The sequence below is a fragment of the Trachemys scripta genome, chromosome 3 (genome assembly GCF_013100865.1).
Source record: "Trachemys scripta elegans isolate TJP31775 chromosome 3, CAS_Tse_1.0, whole genome shotgun sequence".
Taxonomy (NCBI): Eukaryota; Metazoa; Chordata; order Testudines; family Emydidae; genus Trachemys; species Trachemys scripta.
Genome location: NC_048300.1, coordinates 101,980,660 through 102,004,832, shown reverse-complemented (window position 1 = coordinate 102,004,832; position 24,173 = coordinate 101,980,660). Strand labels below are relative to the sequence as shown.

At 41.7% G+C, this 24,173-nt stretch overlaps 1 protein-coding gene across 1 annotated transcript in view; it reads left to right on the top strand.

Annotated features, from left to right (window-relative positions):
- Positions 1-24,173, top strand: part of ARFGEF3 (ARFGEF family member 3) — a 118,833-nt gene that overhangs the window by 14,075 nt on the left and 80,585 nt on the right. Inside the window, exons 3-4 of the mRNA XM_034765559.1 lie at positions 15,356-15,437; positions 17,208-17,339. Coding sequence (XP_034621450.1) covers positions 15,356-15,437; positions 17,208-17,339 — 214 coding nt within the window. The remainder of the gene's footprint in view (positions 1-15,355; positions 15,438-17,207; positions 17,340-24,173) is intronic.

Sequence of the window (24,173 nt, the reverse complement as noted above, 5' to 3'; positions counted from 1 at the left end):
AGCCATTCAGCTCCCCTTGACATTAATAGGATTTATGGGGTTAAATCCTTGAAAACCACTGTGAAAATTAAACCAGTTGAGAGATAGCAATTGTAATGTCTTACTTCCTAACAAAAATACCCAGCTCCGGACACTGAGGCCTTTCATTTCCCCGCTGAACGTGTACATGGGTTTTCTCACTCTACTCTATCAATGTGGCTCAGCTCTATCCCAAGGGGAGGTGGGAAGGGCTACATGTCCATTCTGTCCAACAAGGGCATCAAATAGAAAGGCAGGCGGGCTTGGGGTAAAGACCGTGAAATCTGGTCTTTTGTGTGCTTTTACCCTATACTATACAGATTTCACAGGGGAGACCAGCATTTCTCAAATCGGGGGTCCTGACCCAAAGAGGAGTTGCAGAGGGACCATGAGGTTATTTTAGGGGGAGTCGCGGTATTGCCACCCTTACTTCTGCACTGCCTTCAGAGCTGGGTGGCCGGAGAATGGCAGCTGTTGTCCGGGTGCCCAGCTCTGCAGGCAGCAGCGCAAAAGTAAGGATGGCAATACCATACCATGGCATCCTTCCTTCTGTGCTGCTGCGGGCAGTGGCTCTGCCTTCAGAGCTGGGATCCCAGCCAGCAGCCTCTGCTCTCCAGCTGCCCAGCTCTGAGGGCAGTGCCACCACCAGCAGCAGCACAGAAGTAAGGGTAGAAGTACCTCAAACCCCGGCAATAACCTTGCGACCCCACCCCCCCAGCTGCTTTTAGGGTCGGGACCCCTACAATTACAACACCATGAAATTTCAAATGTCAATAGCTGAAATCATCAAATTTATTATTTTTAAAATCCTATCACCATGACATTGACCAAAATGGACTGTGAATAATATTGTATGCATTAATTGCTCAGCAAAGGTTCTCCAAATGCTTTAAAAACACTTATTTACTAAACTTTGCAATACTTTGCTGTGCTGTGTATTATGGTGCCCAGTTTAGAGCTGTGTAAACTGGAACATAGAGAGGATATCCCCACATTTTCAGACGTGTCCACTAATTTTGGTGCTCAGAAAAGAGACACCTAGGCCCTGATTTTTAAGAGAGGGTGAGTTCATTTCAACTCTATTTACTAGTGCTCAGCACCAACAGAAATCAAGCCATTCGGTATTTCATGTTGGCATCCACATTTAATGAATATTTTTGAAAAATGTGGCCTAAGCAATTATGTGATAAAGTCAGAACTCATGAGCCCAGACTCCCATGCCCCTCCTCTAACCATGATACTACTTCCTTCTATTGAGCTTTGTTAAGTCACACCCCCCCAACACCCTAAATAAAACTAAACTGGATATTGCCAGTGCTAGCTATAAGATGATAAAGCATGTTAAGGGAATAATGACTCTTCCTCCATCATTGTTGCCAGCTACTAAGACCGAGAGAGTTGCTGCCAGATTATTTTTTAAATTTGCTTGGTCAAAGGTACATAATATGATTTTAGTGATCGATATAATTTTAAAAAATAAACCTTGCCTGAGTGTAGCAGTGGTCCTTTAAACTTGTCTAAGTATCATGCCCTATGGACCCAGTCCATTAATAAGACAAGAGAGTTGCATAGGTGTATGAAGAGAACAGACCTGAAAGTGTCCTCTGCAGTAGATTTCACATGTATTTTATTTTTTTTCCTTGTTATATAAAATAGACTGTCATTCCCCTGCAGCAAATAGAAATGATGCAATTGCTATGACAGTGTGTATCCTCCAGTACCTTCAAGAACATGCCTGCCTATATATTGTTTGGATTTTTTCCCATTGCTGGAGAGATTTCTCCAAGTTTGGAGTGATACATTCAGCAAAGGGGCTCTGATTTTTGCAGAAATGTTTGAGGAGGAAAGGATTTCAGGACTAAAAAGGCAAAGCAAAAGCTAATGTCAAAGTGACATTTTCTAGTATTCAGGGTAAACTCTAATGAAGGCACAGCCTTCCTGATTAGTGGATAAGAAAGAGACCATTGCATCTTGGCCTCACATTATCCTACACAGCATAGCTTACTCAAACTATAATCCGTTCCTGTGCGTCTAGCCTTTTCTCAGTGCGTTCTTTTTGCCATGGTGCATTTCATTCCAGTGTTCATTTTTTCAGACAGATGTGTGAACTTCAGGAAGCTTGCTCATTGAGGAGCAAGAAGTTAGCATCAAAGGTAGTTGACCTCTGAGGTATGTATGTGAATTTTTCTGTAGTTCTTGGAGCGTTGGACAAAAGCAGATGGCAGACCAGTTCAGAAAGAACTTCCCTTTCCGTCTCTGATATCCTCCTCCAGCTCCTCTGTCACATGAGGTCTATGTCCTGAAAAGCAATAATAGTTTGTTAAGCTCTCAAGGTCAGGGACTGTATTGCCTTCTGTATCATCTGCACACTGTCTCAACAACATGAGTTGTGGCCTTTTATGGGATTATTTGCATGATTATCACCAGATTTTCCGCACTGCGGAGATCTGACATCCCGCTAATCACATGGATGGTCCATATATCTGGAGAGTCCTGAGACTGGAATGTAGTTTGGCCCTTCCTTTATGTTTGAATGTTGGTGATTTTTATCATTTCATTCTTCTCCTTCCTCATTCTGGATAGTTTCCTTCCACTGGGAGAGACTGGGCAGGGGGAGCAGATCCTTGTTTGTTTTGTTTTATTATTTAAATAGATTTTTTTTTAAACTTAAATCAGTTTTTTTTTTTTAAATTACATGTTGGTGTCTTTACTTTCTTCCTATTTCATATTGTTACATTGCTAAAGTCGATATTTTGAATTTTTTTCTTTACTTCGTTTCCTAATTTATAGTAGAACTTTGGATTTTTTTAAATACTGAATATTTTTTCTGCTAAGAAGTTTCACGTTTAGAATGCTCATGTATGCTGAAAATGACAAATTCAGGGCCTCGTCTCTAGAGCTTAGTGGGGAACAGTTTCTCCTTCCTGCAGAACTTTTTTTGGAGATTTCAAGAATTTTTCCTGTTCTGCATTGGAATGGACCAGAGACCCCTTGACATTTTTCATGAAAAATCAGAGCAAGGGAGACCCAAGAATAGTCAGTAAGCAAGTGGGGAGGGCACTTACCTTGGCTTTGGGAGATCCAGGTTCAAGTGTCTTTGAATCAGGCAGAGCAGGGTCTTGAACCTGGTTCTCCCAAATCCCTGGTATTTGGGGGGCAAAGGTGGTCCTCTTTTTCTTTCTGTGATCAGACATACCATCCTTACTTTGAGAATAACACAAAGACAAACCCAGAATTGATAAGCAAATAGCCTGTGCTAACCCTACCAATACTGAACTTCTAGAAATCAAGAAAGCTGAAATGCTTTAACCCACTCAAGTTTACAGTTTGAAGTCAGTGGGACTTGTGCTATAGGGTGACCAGACAGCAAGTGTAAAAAATCAGGAGGGGGGAGGGGGTAATAGGTGCCTATATAAGAGAGAGCCCCAAAAATTGGGACTGTCCCTAAAAAATTGGGACATCTGGTCATCCTATCGTGCTGCTAAGACACTTGGGTCCTGTTAAAAATCTTAGGGACCCAAATACAGGCCTAGAAGACTAACTTGAAAATTTTGGCCTGTTGTGCTAGGTACTGTACAAACACAGACCAAAAATGCCCTGCCACAAAGATCTTACAATCTAGTGTAAACCGAGACAACAATGGATACTAAAAAGCAGATGGGGGAGTATAAGGAAACAGTGAGACACTGTTGCTCAGCATGATAGGCGGTGGTCTCAGCACACCAGTGGTTTTTGTACGCATGCTGGAAAAGGAAGGGTTTTGAAGGATAATAATGAGATTGTTCTGCAGATATTTACGGGGAGCTCCTCCCATAATGCTCCTTACGCGTGCTTAACTCTAAACACGAGTAGTCCTATTTAAGTCAGGGACTGTTGATGAGAGTAAAGTTATGAAGCTGCTTATATGTCTCCAGGATTAGGTCCTCAATTTGCCATAAGCAAAATACTGAAATCTCATAAAATAAAATAAGACACTCTACTTGTGGTGGCATTTAAAAAACCCAGCATTTATAATTCAGTTCATTCTAGATTTTAATCTATAAAGTTGCAGGAGCACAAATTTTCAAATTGGTTGTACAATATTCCTACCTGAATTAAAAATCAATGATTTTTACAAAGAAGGTGATTTCAATCATGATTTAAATCAGTGATTGAAATTGCTGTAGTTTGTTTGCAAGTCACTTGATATATGTGCCCCTTTGCATGTAAGAAGATGGTAGCACCGTAGAATCCAGTTAACACTGCCTGTAACTTTAGGCTGAATTTAGCATTGCTTTTGTTAAAAGGTATTTTCTCTGGGTGTCGAATCCACTGCAGCAATAGCAAAAAATGATAGGACTATGAATGTATCCTGTGTACATTCACTCATAGTTAGCTACACTTTATGACAAAGTAATGTTAAAAGCATGAAGAAAACTGTTTTGCCTGCCACCGCCTACCTGGTTCTAGTGCTCTTGTGCCTTCCTGCTCCATCTGAGTGCTGGATAGAGAATTGCCCCACGCTGCTCTGCAATTACATGGCCACTATCTGATAGTAAATCAAAGCAAGTCATTGATCCACTGGCGGGGAGACCCCAGCAGATCCATAGACATGCTGATTAGTGTGCCCGGTGGTTTCAAACACCCAGTTTGCAGGCTGGATCCATCCTGCTTGGCATATTTCCGCGGCCTGCTTGGCGTATTCAGATTCTGCAGAATCTCAATTTTAATTTTTTTTTAAAAGAAGTTTCTAGCCCTTATGGTTGCAAATATAATCTTCCCGTGAGAACCATTTGTAAACTTATGCAGTGTTGCATACTCAGGCAGACAAATAGCCTGAAACAATGCATCTCAGATGCGTGAACTCCTGTACTGGCTATTAATGTCACTGGGGTTTTGACTCTAAAGCCTCAGGGTGACAATTTAAACATCAGTACTGACTTAGCAGATGGGATGAGTAAGAGGATAGAAAGAGCTAGTGGGAATTGGAAATTGCTTCAGGGAAGGGAATGCAAAGGGGAGGGGGGAAGGACAAAAGTAACAGCAATCCTAAATGTGAACATATTTTCCCACTGAATAATGTTGAACGTGACAGTAGGTACTGAGTGAATAACAAATGATGACTTAGAATTTAGTTACAAATAAGGGGCCTTGATCTTTTTATAAACCCCCTACTAATATCAGAGCATATCGAATCATTAGGGCCCTACCAAATTCATGGCCGTGAAAAATGTATCATAGATCATGAAAATGTGAAATCTGGTCTTTTGTATATTTTTAACCTATGCTATACAGATTTTTAAAAAAATCCCATGACCGTGAAATTGATCAAAATGGACCGTGAATTTGGTAGAGCCCTACTAATCACCACAATGGTGAAAAAGCTACTGGAGCCACAAATGCCATTTACATTAGGGCTCCCAACATTACTAGCCCCAGCGCAGCTGAATTATTGATAGCACCAGCAGTGTAGATGAAGCTCCAGAGAAGTTTCATTAAGAGTGAGCCTCACCAGTCCTACAGGCCATCATTCCTGGGAGCAGAGGGGTATAGTGTTTAATCCTGGTTGGAAAAGTTTAGCTTCACAAGTGATCATTGTCGAAGGAATGACCCATTCCAGCATTTAAAAGTAAGATGGAGGGAGACTCATTGATGGGCACAGAAATCCATGTAACACAAGGAATATGATTATTTTTATATCATTGCCATCAGTTTCAGCCAGTGAGAATTTTCCATAAGACCATTAGGAATACTTCTCCCTGGTGAACAGCTTATCAGCTGTTGTTTATCATTCTCAATGATGAAAGGCAAATGTTTTGAAGTTTGTCAGATGTAGACCGGCATCACAGAAGTACGTGCACTGCATCCTACAGGCTCCGTGTCATACACTCTGCTGGCCATTCATGGCCCCAGACCATTTTTTTCATACCCCTTGTTGATATTCATCAGTAGAGCAGTTTAAAAATATATGTTCCTTGTTTAGTCCCCTTTAAAACAGCTGTGATTCACCTGAGGTTTGGTTGTGGACCCCTCCCCTCAGTTCTTAGCCCTTTACTTCCCCTAGGTTGTAACTCTTCTCAAAGTCATTTCAACCAGATCTGCAGCTGTCCACCTCCATCTTATCTTCTCTGCCTCTTTGTTTAGCACACTCCTCCTCTGAGCATGACTCAGCTGCAAGTGCCTTCCCAGGCTGCCGGGCAGAATCACAGCCTTTAATAGCATGTGGGCTAGCCAGCCACTTCTCAGGGTGGAAGAGAGATGGTGGGGATGGGTCTGTACGTTTTTAGGAGAGAGAGGATGTTTTTATGGTTAAGGCACAGGGAAGGGGCATGGGAGATCTGTGTTAATTCTGGGCTCTGCCACAGATTCTATGTGATGTTGAATTTCACTGAATTTCTCTGAACCTTAATGGGGATATTGGACACTGGAATGCGTTACCTAGGGAGGTGGTGGAGTCTCCTTCCTTGGAGGTTTTTAAGGCCCGGCTTGACAAAGCCCTGGCTGGGATGATTTAGTTGGGAATTGGTCCTGCTTTGAGCAGGGGGTTGGACTAGAAGACCTCTTGAGGTCCCTTCCAACCCTGATATTCTATGATATTAAACTTCCCCACTTTATGGACTAAAAAAGCTTAATAGCTGCACATAAAACAGGCCATTTCTAATGCACAGAAAGTACATTGCATATTTGGTTTCTTTTAATCCTTGTTTGCTTAGGAAAGTAATGCTTTTTTATTGTTGAATACACTATGGCCCAGTGAGTGTAAATGCACAATGCATGGCAAATGTGGTGTTTAAACAACTCTGTTTATTTTAATAACCATCCTTTAGAGCTGCTAAGATTTAAGACTGTTTGCATTGCTGCTAACGCTGAATGCAGTCCCAAAACACAGAACTAACCTTTAAAACTCAGCCTGTAATAATTGGAAATACAGCTCATCCCTTCTTGTCTCCTCACAGAGCTTTTTTTTGATTGTATGGCCCCAGGTTTGCTTACACAGTGGACAAATTAGCATAGAATTCATCCAGCTCATCATGCCGGGTCGGGGAGTGAAGAATGTTTGCAGTGTCAAAACAAGAGACTTAACCAGAAAGAGTTTTTCATTCCTTTATTGCTGAGAGTCCAGATTCCCACTACCTGTGTCCCTGGCTCTAAGCCTGGAGGTGGTGGTGGAAAATGTTTGTGTTGTACAATATAGTTAATAGTGAAGGAACTCTTAAGATTGCAGTAATTTTTTCCACATAATGGAAATGTTTATGTTTGATTGAATTGTACTAGGTGAATGCATGGCAGAAAATGTTTCTTATATGGTCCCAACCAACATCCGGTTCCATTGTGCTAGACAAATATTAAGAGACAGTTCCTTCCCAAAAGAACTTGCAATCTGGATAGTCAAGGGATGGAGAAAGAGATTTGTCATGGGAATCGTTCTAATTGGGGAGCAGTGCTTTCCATTGTTATAGAGAAAACTGGTTTGGATTTGACCAAGTTGTTAGCCTTTTAAAATTGCATACTGGGCATGTGCAGGAAATCTTTTAGCTAAGGGCAGAAGGTGCACCAATAAGGATGTATTTGCTGACCCTTATCTCACATTCTCACACTGCTTCAGCTAACAATCTCTTAAATCTCAGTTCTTCTGCTTTTGGAGATACACTGAAGAAACTTAATAGCTGCAAGTAAAATAGGCAATAAATATATAAAAGATACTGGTTGCCTTATAATGAAGGGGAGTTGTGTGTGTCACTGTTCTTAAGGAATCTGGTAAGCTGGAATCAGTTACACATGGTACACACAGTGCAAATACAGAAGAGTTTTTTAGGAGGGATGTGGTAGGAAAGCCATTAGAAATGTATCAAAAAGAAGTTCCTCTGGAGATTAAGGACATCCTGGTTATTTCTTTTGGCTTTGTCCACAGACTGACACTTTTTAATATTGTGATGTATGTTTTCTTTGTTGCTCTTTCCTCACCTTTTCCTTTGTACAGTACTGCTACCCTCTGAGCAATAGTACATTATGTACCTAATGTTCTTTCATCTTGACAGTAGTGTCGTGCTGCTAGCTGGGTGGACTCTCTGTATTTAAATAGAGATGTTATTAAGGGACATAGTTTCTAAGGTTATTAGCTGCTTTGCTATCTCCAGATGGGTGACGATTTCAGAGCTCTTTAATTATGATAGCCAATATGAATTCTGTAGTCTCTGTTGCTTTAGTTTGTACAGGAGATTAACTAGTTTGTTCAAGTATATCTTTCCCACAAGGACCGTTACACTTCTGTGATGGCAACTCAGATTCTGTGGACGTTATGTAAATGAAAATGTTCTTGTATTGTCTTCTGTATTCTTTTGCTTGTCTGCTTTATTTTTAATAGGGATGTTAGCTGTGGCACCCTTCCAAAATTCCAGATTGGATAAGTCTGTGAGGCCCAGCTAACATATACTCCCATTAAGTTTCAGTTAGACATGCTTCCTCTCCTAAACTGCACTGTGGTAAACAGCTGTTTTGTTCCACCCCAGAAGCATTCATGTTTCAGAGGTGGGTGATGTGATTCTTCTATGTGTATAGTTTGTAAAGCAAAAGGAGAGGCGCAGATATATGGAGCAAGGGGAGAGGAAATGCTAGGAAAGAGAGCAGGGAGAATTCTCTACTGGAAAGGAAGCATCAAGGGGAGAGAGAGGGAGCGCTACAGAGGAACAGCATTGGCGCAGTGGGGAGGGGAAGACAAAGGGCATCCCCTCATGGATGAGAGGAGTCCCCAGGGTGAACAGGTGAAAGCTGGGCTTGTAGCCTACAGCACATTGCAAATACCGATACAGGTGGGAAGCACAGGGAGGGTCCACATATTCACCTTGCTTAAATGATCAAAATCACGAAATAGCTTTTTGGGAGTGGATTTCCTGTGTAAACATGAGTGTATTGTGGATTTGACTAACAGGTACTGTATGTTACAAGTGAGAGGGTGGCACCCAGAAGAGGGGGGACCTCAGGTGGGCGGGAAAAAAGCAAAATAGGATAAGAAATCCCATAAAGATGTTGCAGGTGGAGCGGGGCACATCCCAAGGAGTTGCTGTGGCGCACCCATTTAGTTTGTTAGGAGAGAGGTGAGCCTCTGGGCGAGGAATATGGATTTTGGTGGAAGCCGCTGTATATCTGGGTAAGCATCCATGGCGAAATCCTGGGCCTGTGGATACTAATGGCAAAACTCCAATTGACTTCAATGGAATGAGGATGTCACCATCCAACTTTAGGATCCTAAACCCCAAAGCTTAGAAGTTTGAAGTGTTTTCCCATCACTACTTTTTATGTATTTTTGCAACATTGATGCTGACTTTGTGCATGCTCTGTCTTTTTTTTTTTTTTTTTTTTTTTTTTAAATTTTCGGTGTTGTCTTGTAATGCAGGATAATCTTGTAATGATGCAATAGCATAAAGAAATGTACTGTATTGTGTGAATATAAATAAGTGGCAGAGAACATAGGTTTTAGTGGATTTTTTCAGCTTTTGCCTTTTTCCCCCTCTTGCTCAAGAAAATCTTTAAAGACGGTCTGAAATCAGTTTTAAAGACATGTACGTTTTAAAGCCAGAAGATACCATTCTGATCATCTGACCTCCTGCATAACACAGGTGATGGAATCTCACCCACTAATTTCTGCATCAGGCCCATAATGTCTGTGTGAGCTATAGCATAATTGCCTTAATAAGTAAGACTCAAATAATTTAAAATTACCCAAATGCACAAAAACGCTTTCTTGCTTCCCAGATCCCCAGCCACGATTTTTTTTTTTTTATGACTGCCAGCTACTTAGTTTCAGCCATAGAGTTGATAGAGGCTTCACTAGCTTTAAATAAACTACAGCAGCTAAAGAGAGCTGTAGATATTTAAATTTTAAAAAATTCTTGTGTCTGCAGGATTACATTTTCAACCAGTTTGGGGTAAAATTTGCTGGCTTTTTGGACTGAACCATCTTTTATTAATACGTATGACAGTAACTATTTGGACTATACCCAGATTCACAAAGGGACAAACTCAGGGTTTACCGGCTTCTTCCCACCAACAATCTGAATCTGGCCTCTCATGCCAGGCCCCCCTTATGAGTATGCCCTTCAGGGGCAGATTATCAGACAACGGCAATCAGTATTTTTATATGCCATTCTTTGAGTCGGCTCTGTGTTACATTGTAGAATGCAAACTGCATGTCGATATGCCCTAAGGTTCCTAATTTTATTTCTACATAATTTACAGTGGAAGATAATGTGGAAAGAGATTTTATTTTGAATGTCTTTTTTTTTTTTAAACCAATCTTATGAAAATGAATTCTATCACTGGCTTTTATATGAAGAGGAATAACGTTTATTGCAGTGACAAATTGTTTGCATTTGAAGTGCACTTTTTCCTGTGCCTCAGCAGGCTATGTGATTCCATTCCACTGACACAAAGAAGAAAGAATTAAGTTTGTGCCATTTCCTATCCTCATTACAATTTTCAGCATGAGATTAATGAGAAGAGAATAATGGCTCATTAATTCAAAGTCTTTTTCCACTAGGATGAGGTAGCAGGATCTTCATAATCTCTTATTTATAATAGTCAGTTGTCTTGTTTGGATCTTTCTAGTGTTCTGCGTTTTGATTGGGTGGCCATACTATTCTACACTAGTGACAGGTTCTTGGACCTGAAGGGTAGATAGACAAGTCATTACCAGCACAGAATATTAAAGGTCATTGTATCCCAGTGTGCTGAATGTAAGTGACCTGTACATTCGAATAATGCATTCTGCAGTCTAACAAGTTAACAACAACAATGGAATAGTCCACAGCTGCATGAAACAACATCTCCTGAGGGGTAACACGTGCTTCTGGTTAAAACTAGGGACTGGGAGACATTGCTCCGAGCTTATATTCTTGGTTCTGTCATTTAATTGCTTTGTGACCTTGGGCAAGTTGCTTATTATGATTCAATCCTGGTGCCAATGAAGTCAGTGGCAAAACTCCCATTGACTTCAATAGGAGCAGGGTTGGATCTTCCTTTAGTTACCCCATCTGTGAAATAGGGACATTAAGGTTCACCTTTGCAAAGAGTGAGATCCTCTGATTAAGATCCCCTACGTGCAAGTTGCTGTTATTTTTAATTTAGAGTTGTGAAGATCCAGTAAGTATGGTCTGCACTGGGGTGTCTTTTTTTCTTGCATAAAAAAAAATGGTCTGGCAGCATAATACATTCATTATTCCTGTTCCCCCAGCTATGAAAAGGGAGCAGCATGGCTAGGAAGGCTGTCTGGTTTCACTGTTGTTTCTGTAAGTACCGTTGTGCTCTCTGCTGAAACACTGCTCATGGGTAACGTTATTCTGCAGTGAGTCACACTAAATCCTGCTCAGCGTGTAATGTGACCTTATAACTCCCATGGCGACAACACTAAGGGAGCTCTCGTTATCCTCTCTTCTCTAGCTGGGAAAGAACACCGCTGCCAGGAGGTTGTGCTGAATCAGGGCATTCACTCTTTCTACCTTTCTTCCTTTTTAATTTGAGAGTGGCTCTGGCACTCTTGTGAGCAAGTGGCTAATAGCGCTAGCTTGAGGATGACACTGTGTGAAACTCTATGAATGCGTGCAGACGTGATTAATGGTACCATGAACCTCACACTGTTTGGCTCTGCTTAGGAACACAAATATTAAAGATGCACAGGCTGAACATCATTTATGTCTATCTCTTCCCATTTCCTTGTCCACCTGCAACTTCCTTAGGCTTTGAAGTCCTTCCCTTCACTCCCTGACTTCCCTTCATGCTTTCCACTTCCTACCTGCTACCTCCCTGTCTTCGTTCTCACCACCTCCCTTCCAGCTCCTTAACTCCCACAGCACCTCTGCCCCCTGAAGCTTCTGACTGCCTCTCTCCCCATGAGCCCCCAGCAAGTAAAGTGTTCACGCTTCCTTTGATGATCCCTTGTGTGAAGGTAAGCAGTCTCGTTCATGACTCTGAGATGTTGCCTTGTGTAAATCTCATGCTGTGTTTTTTGGAGTTTCCCCTGTGCACAGCATTCTAGAGCATACAGTATTGGGACAGAGCAGCACCAGAGTCCTAGAACTGCAGACATGCAGCCAGTGACAAGAGATTCTCCAGTGAGATCATCCAAGGCAAGGTGCAATTACCTAAGAAGTTATGGGATGGGTGGGAGCATGAAGAGTCAAGGTGGTCATGGATAGCAGCAGGAGGAGGTGGGGAGGACAGGGACAAATGGACAGTGAGTGATAAACACAGTATCAGCCTTGGTATCCCAGTCAAAACTTTACAATCTAAACTCCAAATGTCGAGGGCATGTGGATACCCCTACAAACTGCCATGCAAGCTCCACCAATGGATCCCATGCCTGACTTGCCGCAGGCTGGTATTCCATTCATGGGCCTCTCTTGGACCAAACTGGTTTGGGAATGTTCACAGACAGGGACCAGAAGGTGTGATCCTGAGACTTTTTTTTTCTTCCCCCCCCCCCCCATCTCTCTCATTTTCTAAGCAAAAAGCAAAATTCTGGGGCAAAATTCTACCCTGACTTACACCCTCTCCAGCCCCACTAAGATCAACTATTAAAAGTGATGGACGTGCAGTAGTAACATATTGTGTTAGCTTACCTACTCGTCCCAGGACTAGCTCTTTGTACACTGATGCTGCTAAGTTTTGTGCTTAAAATGCAGGTCGAAGTATTGGAATATTCAGTGAGTCCAGTCTTGGCAGGATATCTGTAGGTGCTTTATGACCGTAGCAAGGAGATAATAAAGATCTTATTGACAGAGATTGTAACAAGAACAGGAAATGACACAGTGGCAGCTCACTTTCTCAGAGAATGTAATGGGAAAGGAGATTGCTGCAGTATTAATCAGATCTTCAGTTAAACATTTTTAGCAAAGCTGGGAAGTTCATCTAATTGAATCTGTTCTCATTTCCATCCTCCTGTTGTCATTTTGTGCTCAGTTTGGGATGATGTATCAAGAAATCACTTTCATTCTTTATCAGTTGCAGTCTCTAGTTGCAGATGCTGGGCACTGTGCTGAACTGCGTGGTAATTATACAGTGAGCCAGCCATAAAGGCTCTAGGCCACTTGCATCGTAATGAACGTCAGCTAGCTCAGTTCCATTGGGTTATGACTACCCTCCCGACTCCCGTTTCTCAGTCCATGTTACTAAAATAATAAATATGTCCGATGTTTGCTATGTCCCACCTATTAATATTTGTTGTTTGAACTGCAGTAGTGCCTGTAGCCCTGACAGCTCTGTTGTGTTAGGCACTGTACATATTTCATAGGGTGGAAGACAGTCCCTGCCCTAAAGAGCTTACAGTTTAAATAAGTGGGACCTTTTTAACACACCACAGTGACTGCACTTAAAATATACTTTTTGTGTGGTTCACTTCTAAATGCATGTTTACATGAGTTCATGCACAGCGACCTTGATTGCTACCAGTTGGTCACATAAACAATTACAAAACCGGGATTCAGCAGCCAAAATGGGACAGCACTAAGTATTGTCTGGCCTATTAGCTGTGATATTTTGTTTTTAAAAAAAAAAAATATGAAGAACAAAAGAAAGCAACATTTTGAGTGCGTCCAAGTCTCGGAATATCAGATACCTTAAAAAAATCTTTATGTGTACTGGATAGAAGTAATTTCACCATGCATCTCCGTAATCTCCCAAAGTGTCCTCCTGCCCCAGCATGCATGGGTAATCCACATGCCCCCATGACATGTAGGTTACAAACAGGTTATTGTGTAAAACCTGGAATTGATTTTTTTTTTTTTTGTGTGGGTTCTCTCTGCTTTGGATTTCCAGTCTTCAGGTCTACAACACTCAACAGAGCTCTTTCCCATGTGTTGCACTGTTCACACAGCTTTGGATGCTGCGGCTAATGCTTACAAAGAGTCATTTTAGCTAAATATGTTCCAGAAACATTTGAGGATCTTCTGAAATAGGTACACTTTCTGCATGTTTGTTCTTCTAAGCATCCTAAACCAGGCATATTGGTAATTTTCAGTTAAATAGCTGATTGAATATACGTGCAAACTCTATTCCAATTTAAAAATAAAAAAGCAAGAATTCCACCTACTGATGTTTGTGCTGCCGCAAGATACGTTAGGTGGAGTTTTGTAAATTTGCATCAATTCGGGAAAGAGTATGGGAAGTCCTGTGAGTTCCCAAACAAGCTTTGCAATTACATGAGTTCACTCTTTTACTTTTTTGTTAAATCGTGTTATGTTGGTAGCCTTGGTCTTTGCGGCAAGGTTTTTAATTGGCACTAACGACAAGGGCCTATGTTTTGAAAAGTGACTTGTGATTTTGAGTGCCTTGATTTTTGGATGCCCAACTGGAGACCCCTTAAAGGGACCTGATTTTCAGGGGCAGAGACTCAGTATTTTCTACAAAACAGATCCCTTTAAAGGGTTTCAAGTTGGCCTCCCAAAAACAGAGACACACGGTTACTTATATAATTTAGGCTGAGGCCACCACACTCATTTCATTTGTGAATTGCCGTTTTGGTTAGAGATTGATATGGTGTAGGAAGGTGCTTTATAAGCATTCCCCAGTTAGCTCTGCTAATATGTCTCAATAACAAGCTGCAGTAGTTTGTTATTCCAATTCAGGGCCTCTCTTCAGCCAAATTATTGTGTGAGAGGATTTGTGAGACGAGCAAGTGTACACTGACTGGTCCACGAACCTCATTTTTATTTGTATCTTAAGTCAGAATTTTAATCCAAGTCTCCAGTGCTTATGGACCTACTTGTGACCATCCTAACTCCCGGTATCTTTTAATATGCAAAAGCTTGCTGCATTCTACAGTCCAAGTATATTTTGTAATTGTGTTTTTAAAATGTGTTAATTAACTCATTGTAAACCCTATCCTTTAATGTTTGTTCTTTGCACAAATTACTTTCGGCTTAGTTAACACATGCTTTCAAATTGTACTGTACACAAGGCATGGAGCAAAGCTAGTTCCACAGAAGGTGAATGTGGAACTTGGTATCCGCTTCTGCAACTTGACTAGTAAACCGAAGACAAGTGACTGATGCACAGTGCTTCTCAAACTGTGCTATAGGTCCATGAGTGGTTTGCAAATCACATGCAAAATGAGACATTTTAAGGACCAAGCTGCTTGGGAAGTGGGTCCATAAGTGGATGTTTCTCTTGAGGAATGCTTCTTTGAAAATTTTGGAAAACCACTGTGTTGTTTTCTTTGGGAAGATAATCACATTGCAGCTGTTTGGTGTTAAGTTCTGCTCAGTGATTGTTGGAGTTTGACCCTGTTTAAAGTGAGGAAAATCCAGAAGGCTGTGTTTTTTGTGATTGCCAGTTTCTGAGCACTATTTTCCTCTCATTTTTCTAGGGAGAAGTGTCTCCTCCCACTGCAGCTGGCTTTGGAATCAAAGAACGTGAAGTTGGCCCAACATGCTCTAGCAGGGATGCAGGTATGGCTTGGGACTTGGGTGGATTTTGACTTGCTTGGTTGGAGGGTGGATGTAGAAAATGGCAGCTCCCGTATGATTTAAATTCAAAGGAAATATAGGTGTTTAAAATGAAAGAAAATACTGTAAACAAAGCATCAAACCTTGGGGTGACCTAGTGATAGCAAGGGCACTGCTGAGAAGGCATCCAGGAGCTAGTCTCTGCGCTAGCAGAGGCAGAAGATTCTGTGGAAGCTGAATGCTCTGCACGTGATGGATAATGCCTGGCTTAGCGCTTGGACTCCAGCAAACGACTAAGGAGCTGCATTGACAGAGTCTGAAGAGTCCCATCCAGCTCTCTTTGATCAGCTCAGAGGACAGTGTTGCTTTGAGGCTGGAAAGCGTAACGTAGACATAAGTAGTGAGGGCTCTGTTATAAATGTATGGGACCGCCACTGAAATATTGAAATCAAAATTCCCCACACATTCAGTAGCACTAGGTGAACTGAAGGGGTTTTATAAATGACAACTGAAAACAGCCATGCAATGCATGTACCAAGAAAATCAGATGCAGGCTTCAGAGAGCTAAAGCATTTGTAGGTAGGGAAATGGAAATAGAGCGTATGTTTTCGCTTCATTGAGGGGAAAATGGACATTGCACCAGTATGCAATTAATGTTTATTGCCAGGAATATAATTTTGTAGGGAAGGTTTCATACTGCTATTCTACTAAATACAAGTTGCTGTTCGCTAAGGGGCAATTCATCCCTGTGCGAAGGGCCAGCATGAGGTCTTGTTTTGAGAGTATAAGTAGGACTTAAGTAGTGCACATGCCTTTTGTGTCTCTGCGTTTCACCCCCATGTAGCTGAAAGTAGTTTTGTTTTTTTGAGAATAATAAAAAGGCCAATATTTAGATTTGAAAACAGGCTCCCATAAAAATTCAGTTCAAGTCCATTTTATTATTTTTTTAAGTTGGATTTGCTCTTTTGTGCCACCTTTTCTAGCTCTGTCATGCTGTCTAGAAATACCCACTGTGACACTCCATTACTCACGTACTGGCTTCTTTCCAAGCAAAGGGAACCTGATCAGGCCATAAAAATCAGTAGGACCATGTCAAATCTACCCCTTATACAACCTCTCAACCCCTACCCCCGGCAAATACACATCAAATTTCATACCACCAGCACAACCCACTGGTCAGGCTGCCTTCTCTTCGGGGGTTTAGTTAATGTTTTAGATTAGTCATCTCTTGAAAGATACATAAATGCCTCTTCCCACTCTCTGCCAGTGATTAGCAATGCCACCTCCACAGTGCTTCTGTCCCCCTGGCAGCTCAAAGGGAGAGAGTGGGATGATAGCTAAACCTTTATCTCCCACTAAGCAAAATGTAAAGTAGTGGTAGCTCTAGGCCTCCAAACCAGCCTCATTTTCCACTCTGTACATGTGTTGAAGTGTTACTTCTAAAATGACATTAGCTGGGGGCTTCACCAAAGTCAAGCAGCCTGCAGAAATTGACATGTTGAGAGTCCACTGGGAAATGACCTTCTTGAGATCATTTGAGCTGCCAGAAAAGAAATAAAAAAGCCATTGTAGAATTCAGTAATGAACTCAAAAGTGTTAGTTGCATCATCAGCAAAGCCCAGATCCCGTCCTGAAGACCTTCAGAGAAAGAAGGGCAGGTATGCAACTAGTACTCTGATTACCAATACGCAATAGGTTACAACTGAGTTAAATAATGGGGAGAGGGGAGAATCGACAGTCTCTGAGACTGAACTACCTTGTGCCTTATTACAGAAGCTGCTGTCTGATGAGAGATTTGTATCCGTGGAAACCGGCTCAGATGAGAAGCAGCTACTAAATCAGATGCTGAATGCCGTCAAAGTGACTCCTTCCCTGAACGAAGACCTGCAGGTAGAAGTGATGAAGGTGAGTGATTTACCGCTGTCAGTACTTGCGACAGAGACTGTCTGACTCACTCCAGGGGTTTGTGAACAAATTTAGAAGTGTCTTGGACCTGTGCACATCTTGCCAGGAATTGATCCCCTCCTTGTTAATAATGAACGCTCATTTGCATTGCTATTTGAATTGTGTTACACACCAGCTTTCATGTGTTGCCTCTTAACACAGTTATCTCCCTTGTTGCTGTTACCCCATGTATATGATAGGAAACAAATTTAAATGACATAAAGCGTTCACTCTGGTTTGAAAACTTCCTTGGAAGGAGTTCAGAGATGTCACAAGAGCTCACATTTGTTTGTGCTCAGTGTTTGTTGTGTGTGTGCTCAGACTGAGGATTTGCACACTCAAAACCCTGGTTGTGCGCACACACTTTAGAAAATTTGGACCACATTCTGTATCTGGTCTTTGTCTCTTTCTAAAAGAATTGATTACAAATAGTGGTTGGCCAAAGCCGGGGGGGAATTTTGACTTATCTGGGCACCTGCTGGTTACCCCCAAAATATCTTTGAACTGGTGTATGGGAGCCACCCACATTTTGTGTGATTAAAGGAAGCTTTTATTCCTAGAAATACTTGTACTGCTTCAGGATGTTAGCTATAGGAGTCAGAATGCTCAGTTGGTGGCTGCCATTGTATCAGAAGTGAGAGGATGTCAAAAAATGACCTGTCCTGCCAACAGGCTTTTCAGTAACTACCGGCATTTCAGATGCCAGCTCATGATCCCTTATTAAAAGTACATTAGAGCATCAACTTCAGTTAACCGCATTCCTGTCAGGCAATAGTACTATGATGGGTGGATTCCAGTCCTTCAGATGTGAATTTTATACTTGATGTAAATAATTTCTTTTACTATCCTCTTCCAAATAGATGCTTACTGTTAGGAAGGGAACTCCAGGAGAAACTCTTTGAGGAACATGTTCAGAGAGGCCCTTTTTGTATGTTTAAGGCACCCAACACTGCAGTGTCTAGACGCCTCATATTAAGAATTAAGATTTATGTAACCATTTGCCCAAAGGACCTGACTCACCTCTTCTCTTAGATCCAACTACTCCTACTCATTTGCCTTAAAGATTTTGTTTGCTTTTCTGTATTTCTTTGAGGTTTTTCAGCACTGAATGGTGCCCCTGCTTGAAGGATTAAAAATGGCCCTTGCTAAAACTGCTCCATATTGGCCAATTGTGCAAATTGCTGCTTTGTTTGTTTGTTTTATTCAAAGCCCATCATTTCCTTTGTGCCCCTAGCAAAGATCATTTGTGTATGCAGTACCCAATACACATATACAAATTGAAGAGTGAAGCCTATCAAAGAAGATGTGCAATGGGTGGGGGTTGTCAGGGAACTAGGTTCAACTCCCTCATTATTGGGGTAAGCCCCAGCTCTGATGCAACTTAAAGCTGGTAAGAGGGATCCTAAGCACTGATCAACTATGTATCCTGCCTACCTCAGACACACTCCATCTCTTCCTCCCTCTCTCCCTCAACATGCCCTCTGTGGTGGGAGGGGACTGGCACAGGGTTAAGAATCCCCACATCTGCAATGATAGGGGGTTCTCTTCTATCAGGGGAATTCTCTGTGGCCAGTGGCAACCAATTTCCAGCTTCCTGTCTTGTGCAAAGTGGCTGGGAACTCCTCCCCTCTCCCACGCATCACCTCTAGGGGGCACAAATATGCTTACTCGCCCTAGGGACTAAAATGCTTTGTAACGGCTCTGCTTCATGGCTAGCAGGGGCCCTTAGCTCATCTGGTCAGACCTCCTGTATAACACAGTCCACAGAATTTCATCAAGTTACCCCTGTGTTCAGCCAATCACTTGTTTGGGCTAAAGCATAACTTTCAGAAAGGCATCCAGCCTTAATGTGAAGACTTCAAGAGATGGATAATCCACTGCTTTCTGTGGTAGTTTGTTCCAATAGTTAATCATTTAAACTGGAGGGCAGGGGAAAACTGGGATGCCACAAAACTGGAAGCCACTTTTGAAATTTGGGCATGAATGTGTACCTGAATTACCCTCTCATTCCCGGAGATGGTCCCTTCCAGGTCAAATTTGAAGCATCTCAGCTGGATAGTGTGGGTAAACATATACTGTTCTGCCCACTTTTTTACTAGATTTATGGATAAACAGAGGACTTAATCTCAAAGGCTGCCAATCGGGCATCGTTTCACTTAAAGTGTAACCTGTATCACTTAAAGAAAATATTACAAACTGTGTTACAAAGAAATCTCATTAACAATAGGAATACCTCATTAGATCTAATAATTAATTTATTAACTACTTAAGGTTCACTGATAGGTTTTTTTGTTTTGTTTTGTTTTTTAAGGAAAAAGGAAATTACCCAAAGGATAATTGTAATTTCTGATGATAACAAAATACACAGCATTAAAATGTATAAAAATGAGTAATATTAATACATTTAATTACAGTAACTGTATATTAATATTGTCTAATGTCCCCAGCTAATTGCAGTTTTTTGCATTCCTCTTGTTCTGGAGAGTTATCTTTTTCCTTGATCTATTTTCATCGTATTTTAAACTCCTATGTTTGTTACTAACTCCGTCCCTGATATGCTTTTGGGACATGATTCAAAGTCCTCTGAAGTCAGTGGAAAGACTCTCGTTGACTTCCGTGGGCTTTGGATTGGTCCATTAGGGACACAAGCAGATCCCCTGCTATACACTGTCCAAAATGGAGGTGCCAAGAGGAACTCGAAGCTCTCATCTCTCATAGTGCCTGTTGCTCTGGTATGTAGCAGGATCACATCAGCACTTCTTATCTCTTCTAGGAAACTATGAATTTTAATTAAAAATGGAATTCCGCTTTGCAATAAGCAAACAAGATTAAATTAATCAAAACTCAGGTGGAGATTTGCTGGCAGTAATATTAATCCTTCTGAAACCAACCGTGGACTGTCTCTCTTCGTAAAGGCCATCCTATATAGAGTGAATGCATAGGGTTGCCAACCCTCCAGGATTGGCCTGGAGTCTCCCGGAATTGGTATTGATCTCCTGGTGACTATTGAAAGCAATCCAGGAGATTTTAATAGAATATTTTAAGAAAATGACATTACATCGTGTGTGGGGTGGGGGGGGTGGGGATCTCCCAGAATAGCTTCAGTCAGAGTTGGCAACTCTATGAGTGCATGAGGATTCCCTATCACTTCCTTCTTTAGGAGTACTGTTTCTCCTCTTGAAATCCTAGTCCGCGTCTCACTTCTCGATCATTGTGAATGTCGGAGGCCCGGTGACTGACTCATCTCTGAGTCTAACACCAGTATTTTTCCATGGACTGTTAACTGGGTGATTCTTATGTAAATTTTTCCAATATTTGGCACCCTAGTGCCTAACTTCCCATTGCAAAGCTCTGAAAGTTCCACAAGGAAATGAAAGATCCAAGACCTTTCTGGAGTATGTCTGTGCAGCACCAAGCATATATGGCAAATTACAAAGGCTTTTGTTAGGTTGCATATGTCTTTCTGGCCCCCTTCCTCCAACAAACTTTTGCACTCAGGTCATGTGTTCTTTGATTGCCTAAAAATCTGATAATCTCCATATGGTATTGTTGCTCTTTGTCTAGAAAAAGATGCATTGATATAGTGAGCATGATACAGGATCTATTTCAGTAATTATTCTGGCTGGGTCATTTCACACTTCTTCTCTACCTCCAACCCCATTCTATGCTGTGAAATACTAAGGCACAGACTCACTATTATTCCCATATTGTTAATTTAATGTAAGGTTGTTCAAGCACATTTCCTCATAACAAAAACACTAAAAAGCGACAAAATCAGGAGATAAGGCAACAACTGTACCCAACACAATATTATAGTCTCCAAGCATTAGTCCACTATCATCACAACACTAATACACTCTTGAACATGCTCCATTCGAATTCAGCAACTCGTACAACTTTACAATAATCAGATCAACTATGTATATATCTTTATACAGGTGGCAATGTGGCCTGTAGGATGGAGCACTGGACTGGAACTCAGAAGATTGGGGTTCAAATCCTGGTTGTGCCATTGATTTGCTGGTGGCATTTCAGGGGTGCCTCAGTTTCCCCTTCTGTAAAATGAAGATGATGTTACTTAGCTCCTTTGTAAAGCACTTTAAGAGCTACAAAGCATTATATAAGAGCTAGGTATCCTTAAGTATATGCTATTAAACTGAACCAATGCTAATTACAAATGTGATGTGTTGTATAATGAAATAATAACTAGGTTAGTTAACGTTCTGCATTGCAGAGGTTTTCAGGCTTTTGACATGTGCACTGAGGACAAGGGTGTTGTTGAATTGAAATTGCTTGTGTTAGCTTTAGGGGCCACATCTTAATTTCAATTAATTAAATGCTAGCATGCATCCAGCTTTTAGGGTGGTATGGGACTACCTTATACAACTGGTACTTGTGGCACTGAAAGTGTTAGCAGAGAACTAGCCACGAGTCTAAAGAGATTCTGGGAAGGCTCTTGATTAATTTAGAGACAAACAGACTTTTTTGTCTTGAGCTCAAAAAGCTTGTAAAATGGTTGTAGCATTTTTTTCCTTATGAAATTAGACCACTTTACTCGCAAGATCATGTGCGGTGTTGACAAGAATACTATCAGATATGGTCAGGTCAGCAGTGCAGGAGGAAACTGAACAGTTTGTTTCTCTTTTGTGATAATATTACAAGTGACTAGCACCTTTCTTTTCTGGGTCTGCTGGTACCCAAAAGGAATTTAGCTCAGAAAATTACTACCTGGCTCTAAAGCAAGTAAAGCTAAATATAAAAGGAAAGTGTGTTAGACAAGAAAGCTCCAAAGAGTAAGGACAATTTTTTTTGCACAGAGTTTTATCATATGCAATATTCATTCTTACCACATTATTGTGATGTCTATTTGTAAAATGCCAACCTTCCTACTGATTTAGTTTGCAGCCTAATTATTTTATAAGAAATTAATCAGGGGGTTCCTCCCAATGCAAAACAGACATAATGCTCTTTTTTAACAGTCATGGAGAGAGGCTCAGAAAAATCCTATATTTAAGTATGGTGCACATGCTTCTGAACACTGTGGAGGAACAGCAGTACTGTTAAAATAGCAGGCAAATCATTCTGGAAAGTAACAATTGGCAATTTAAGATGTGCCCATCTCTCTCACCACCACTTTTGTTTGCTCTTCGTAATTTCAGTTAAATTAATGAACTCTAGTATGTCGCTGAGAAGCTTGGGTGCACAAAGAATGCAGGATTAGACCCTATACAAGAATTTGGGATGGAAAACCTGAAACTACTGAGACAGATGCTGCATGGAATGATCAAGAGATGGAAATACTTAATTAAGGCCATCTCTGATGGAAAGCCATTTGCCTGAAATAGTGTCAGTGGTGACCTTTTCTAGTATTTGAGTCATTATTTCACTCTTAGTTAATGTGATAAAGATGTTCTGGTTATAGGCTCTGAATATTTCCTGCAGCTCTAATAGGCAGGGCTCCCCATCTTCTTCTCTGAGCCCAAATAAATTTATCTTAAGGCAGTTAGCAGCCACTGATTAGTATATCGCATGGCATGGTTTGAAAACAAGCAGCATTGCAAAAAAGGATACAGTTTACAAAAGGGTGGTCAGAGGAAGGAAGGGCTCTGCTAATCCCCGTCTTTGTGTTGTCCATAGTGACCTGCTGTTTGATTTAGTAAAGATTAGTTTATTCCCAGCAACTGCAAATTCACATTTGTTGGTGGATTAGATGTACTGCTCTCTGATTTGTATTATCTTTCATGTTCTATAGGCTTTCACTGACAGTGCTCTGTTAATCCATGCATAAGATTTAATGAAGCTTTGCTAAAACTGCTTTAAGGCAACCTTTTTCTGTACCTCTTTACTTGCCCATTAATACAGTATTGGGAACCTACAGCAATAATGTAGACAGCATTTTCTGTGATTTCAGCTTTCACTTTGTCTAAATGCATAAGGGAAATCCAAAAATAGAAATTACAGTTCTACAGTCATAAATTTTGGTACAGACCACAGCAAATCATTCTGCCTCTAAAATACTGATATCTGATTGAGCATTCATAATTAGGGCCCCATCAAATTCACAGTCCATTCTGGTCAATTTCATGGCCAGAGTGTTTTTAAACTGGTCAATTTCACAATTTCAGACCTTCTAACTGTGGGGGTCCTGACCCAAAATGGGTTCATGAGGGTTGGGTCCAAAGGGGGTCCCAAGATTGCCACCCTCATTTCTGTGCTGCCTTCAGGACTGGGCTAGAGGAGGTTGGTGGAGGTGGGTAGGTGCTGGGGTTTCTAGCTGCTAGTCCAGGCCAGTGGCAGATTAAGGCACGGCCCCTGGCCAATTTGTGAGCCCCTGAGAAAAATGGGTGCCTCAGCCCTGGAAGAAGCCCCATTGGCAGTAGCCCCTACCTGGTCACCCCAAGCCCCGACAGGAACTGTGGGGGAAGAAGCCCCAAGTCTGGGCACACTGAGCTCTGATGCAGCCGCAGGGGCTGAAGCCCTGAGCTCCAGCTGGAGCCATGGGGGTGGAAACCTTGAGCCTGGGCTGCCCCAAGCCCCAGCTGGAGCAGCGGGAGGTGAAAGCCCCAAGCACGAGATGCCCCAGCTTCAGCCACCAGGAGCAGAAGTCTCCAGCCCCAGCAGGAGCTGCCGGGGGAGGAAACCTCTAGCTAGAAGTTGGCGGAGGGCAGGGGCAGAAGCTGGGAACCCAGCTCCCGGGCTGGTCCAGCACAGAAGTGAGATGCCACCCTCATTTCTGCACTTCCTCTCGAGGTCAATCTGATCTGCCCATCAAGAGTGGCCGTGCAGGGAAAGTCA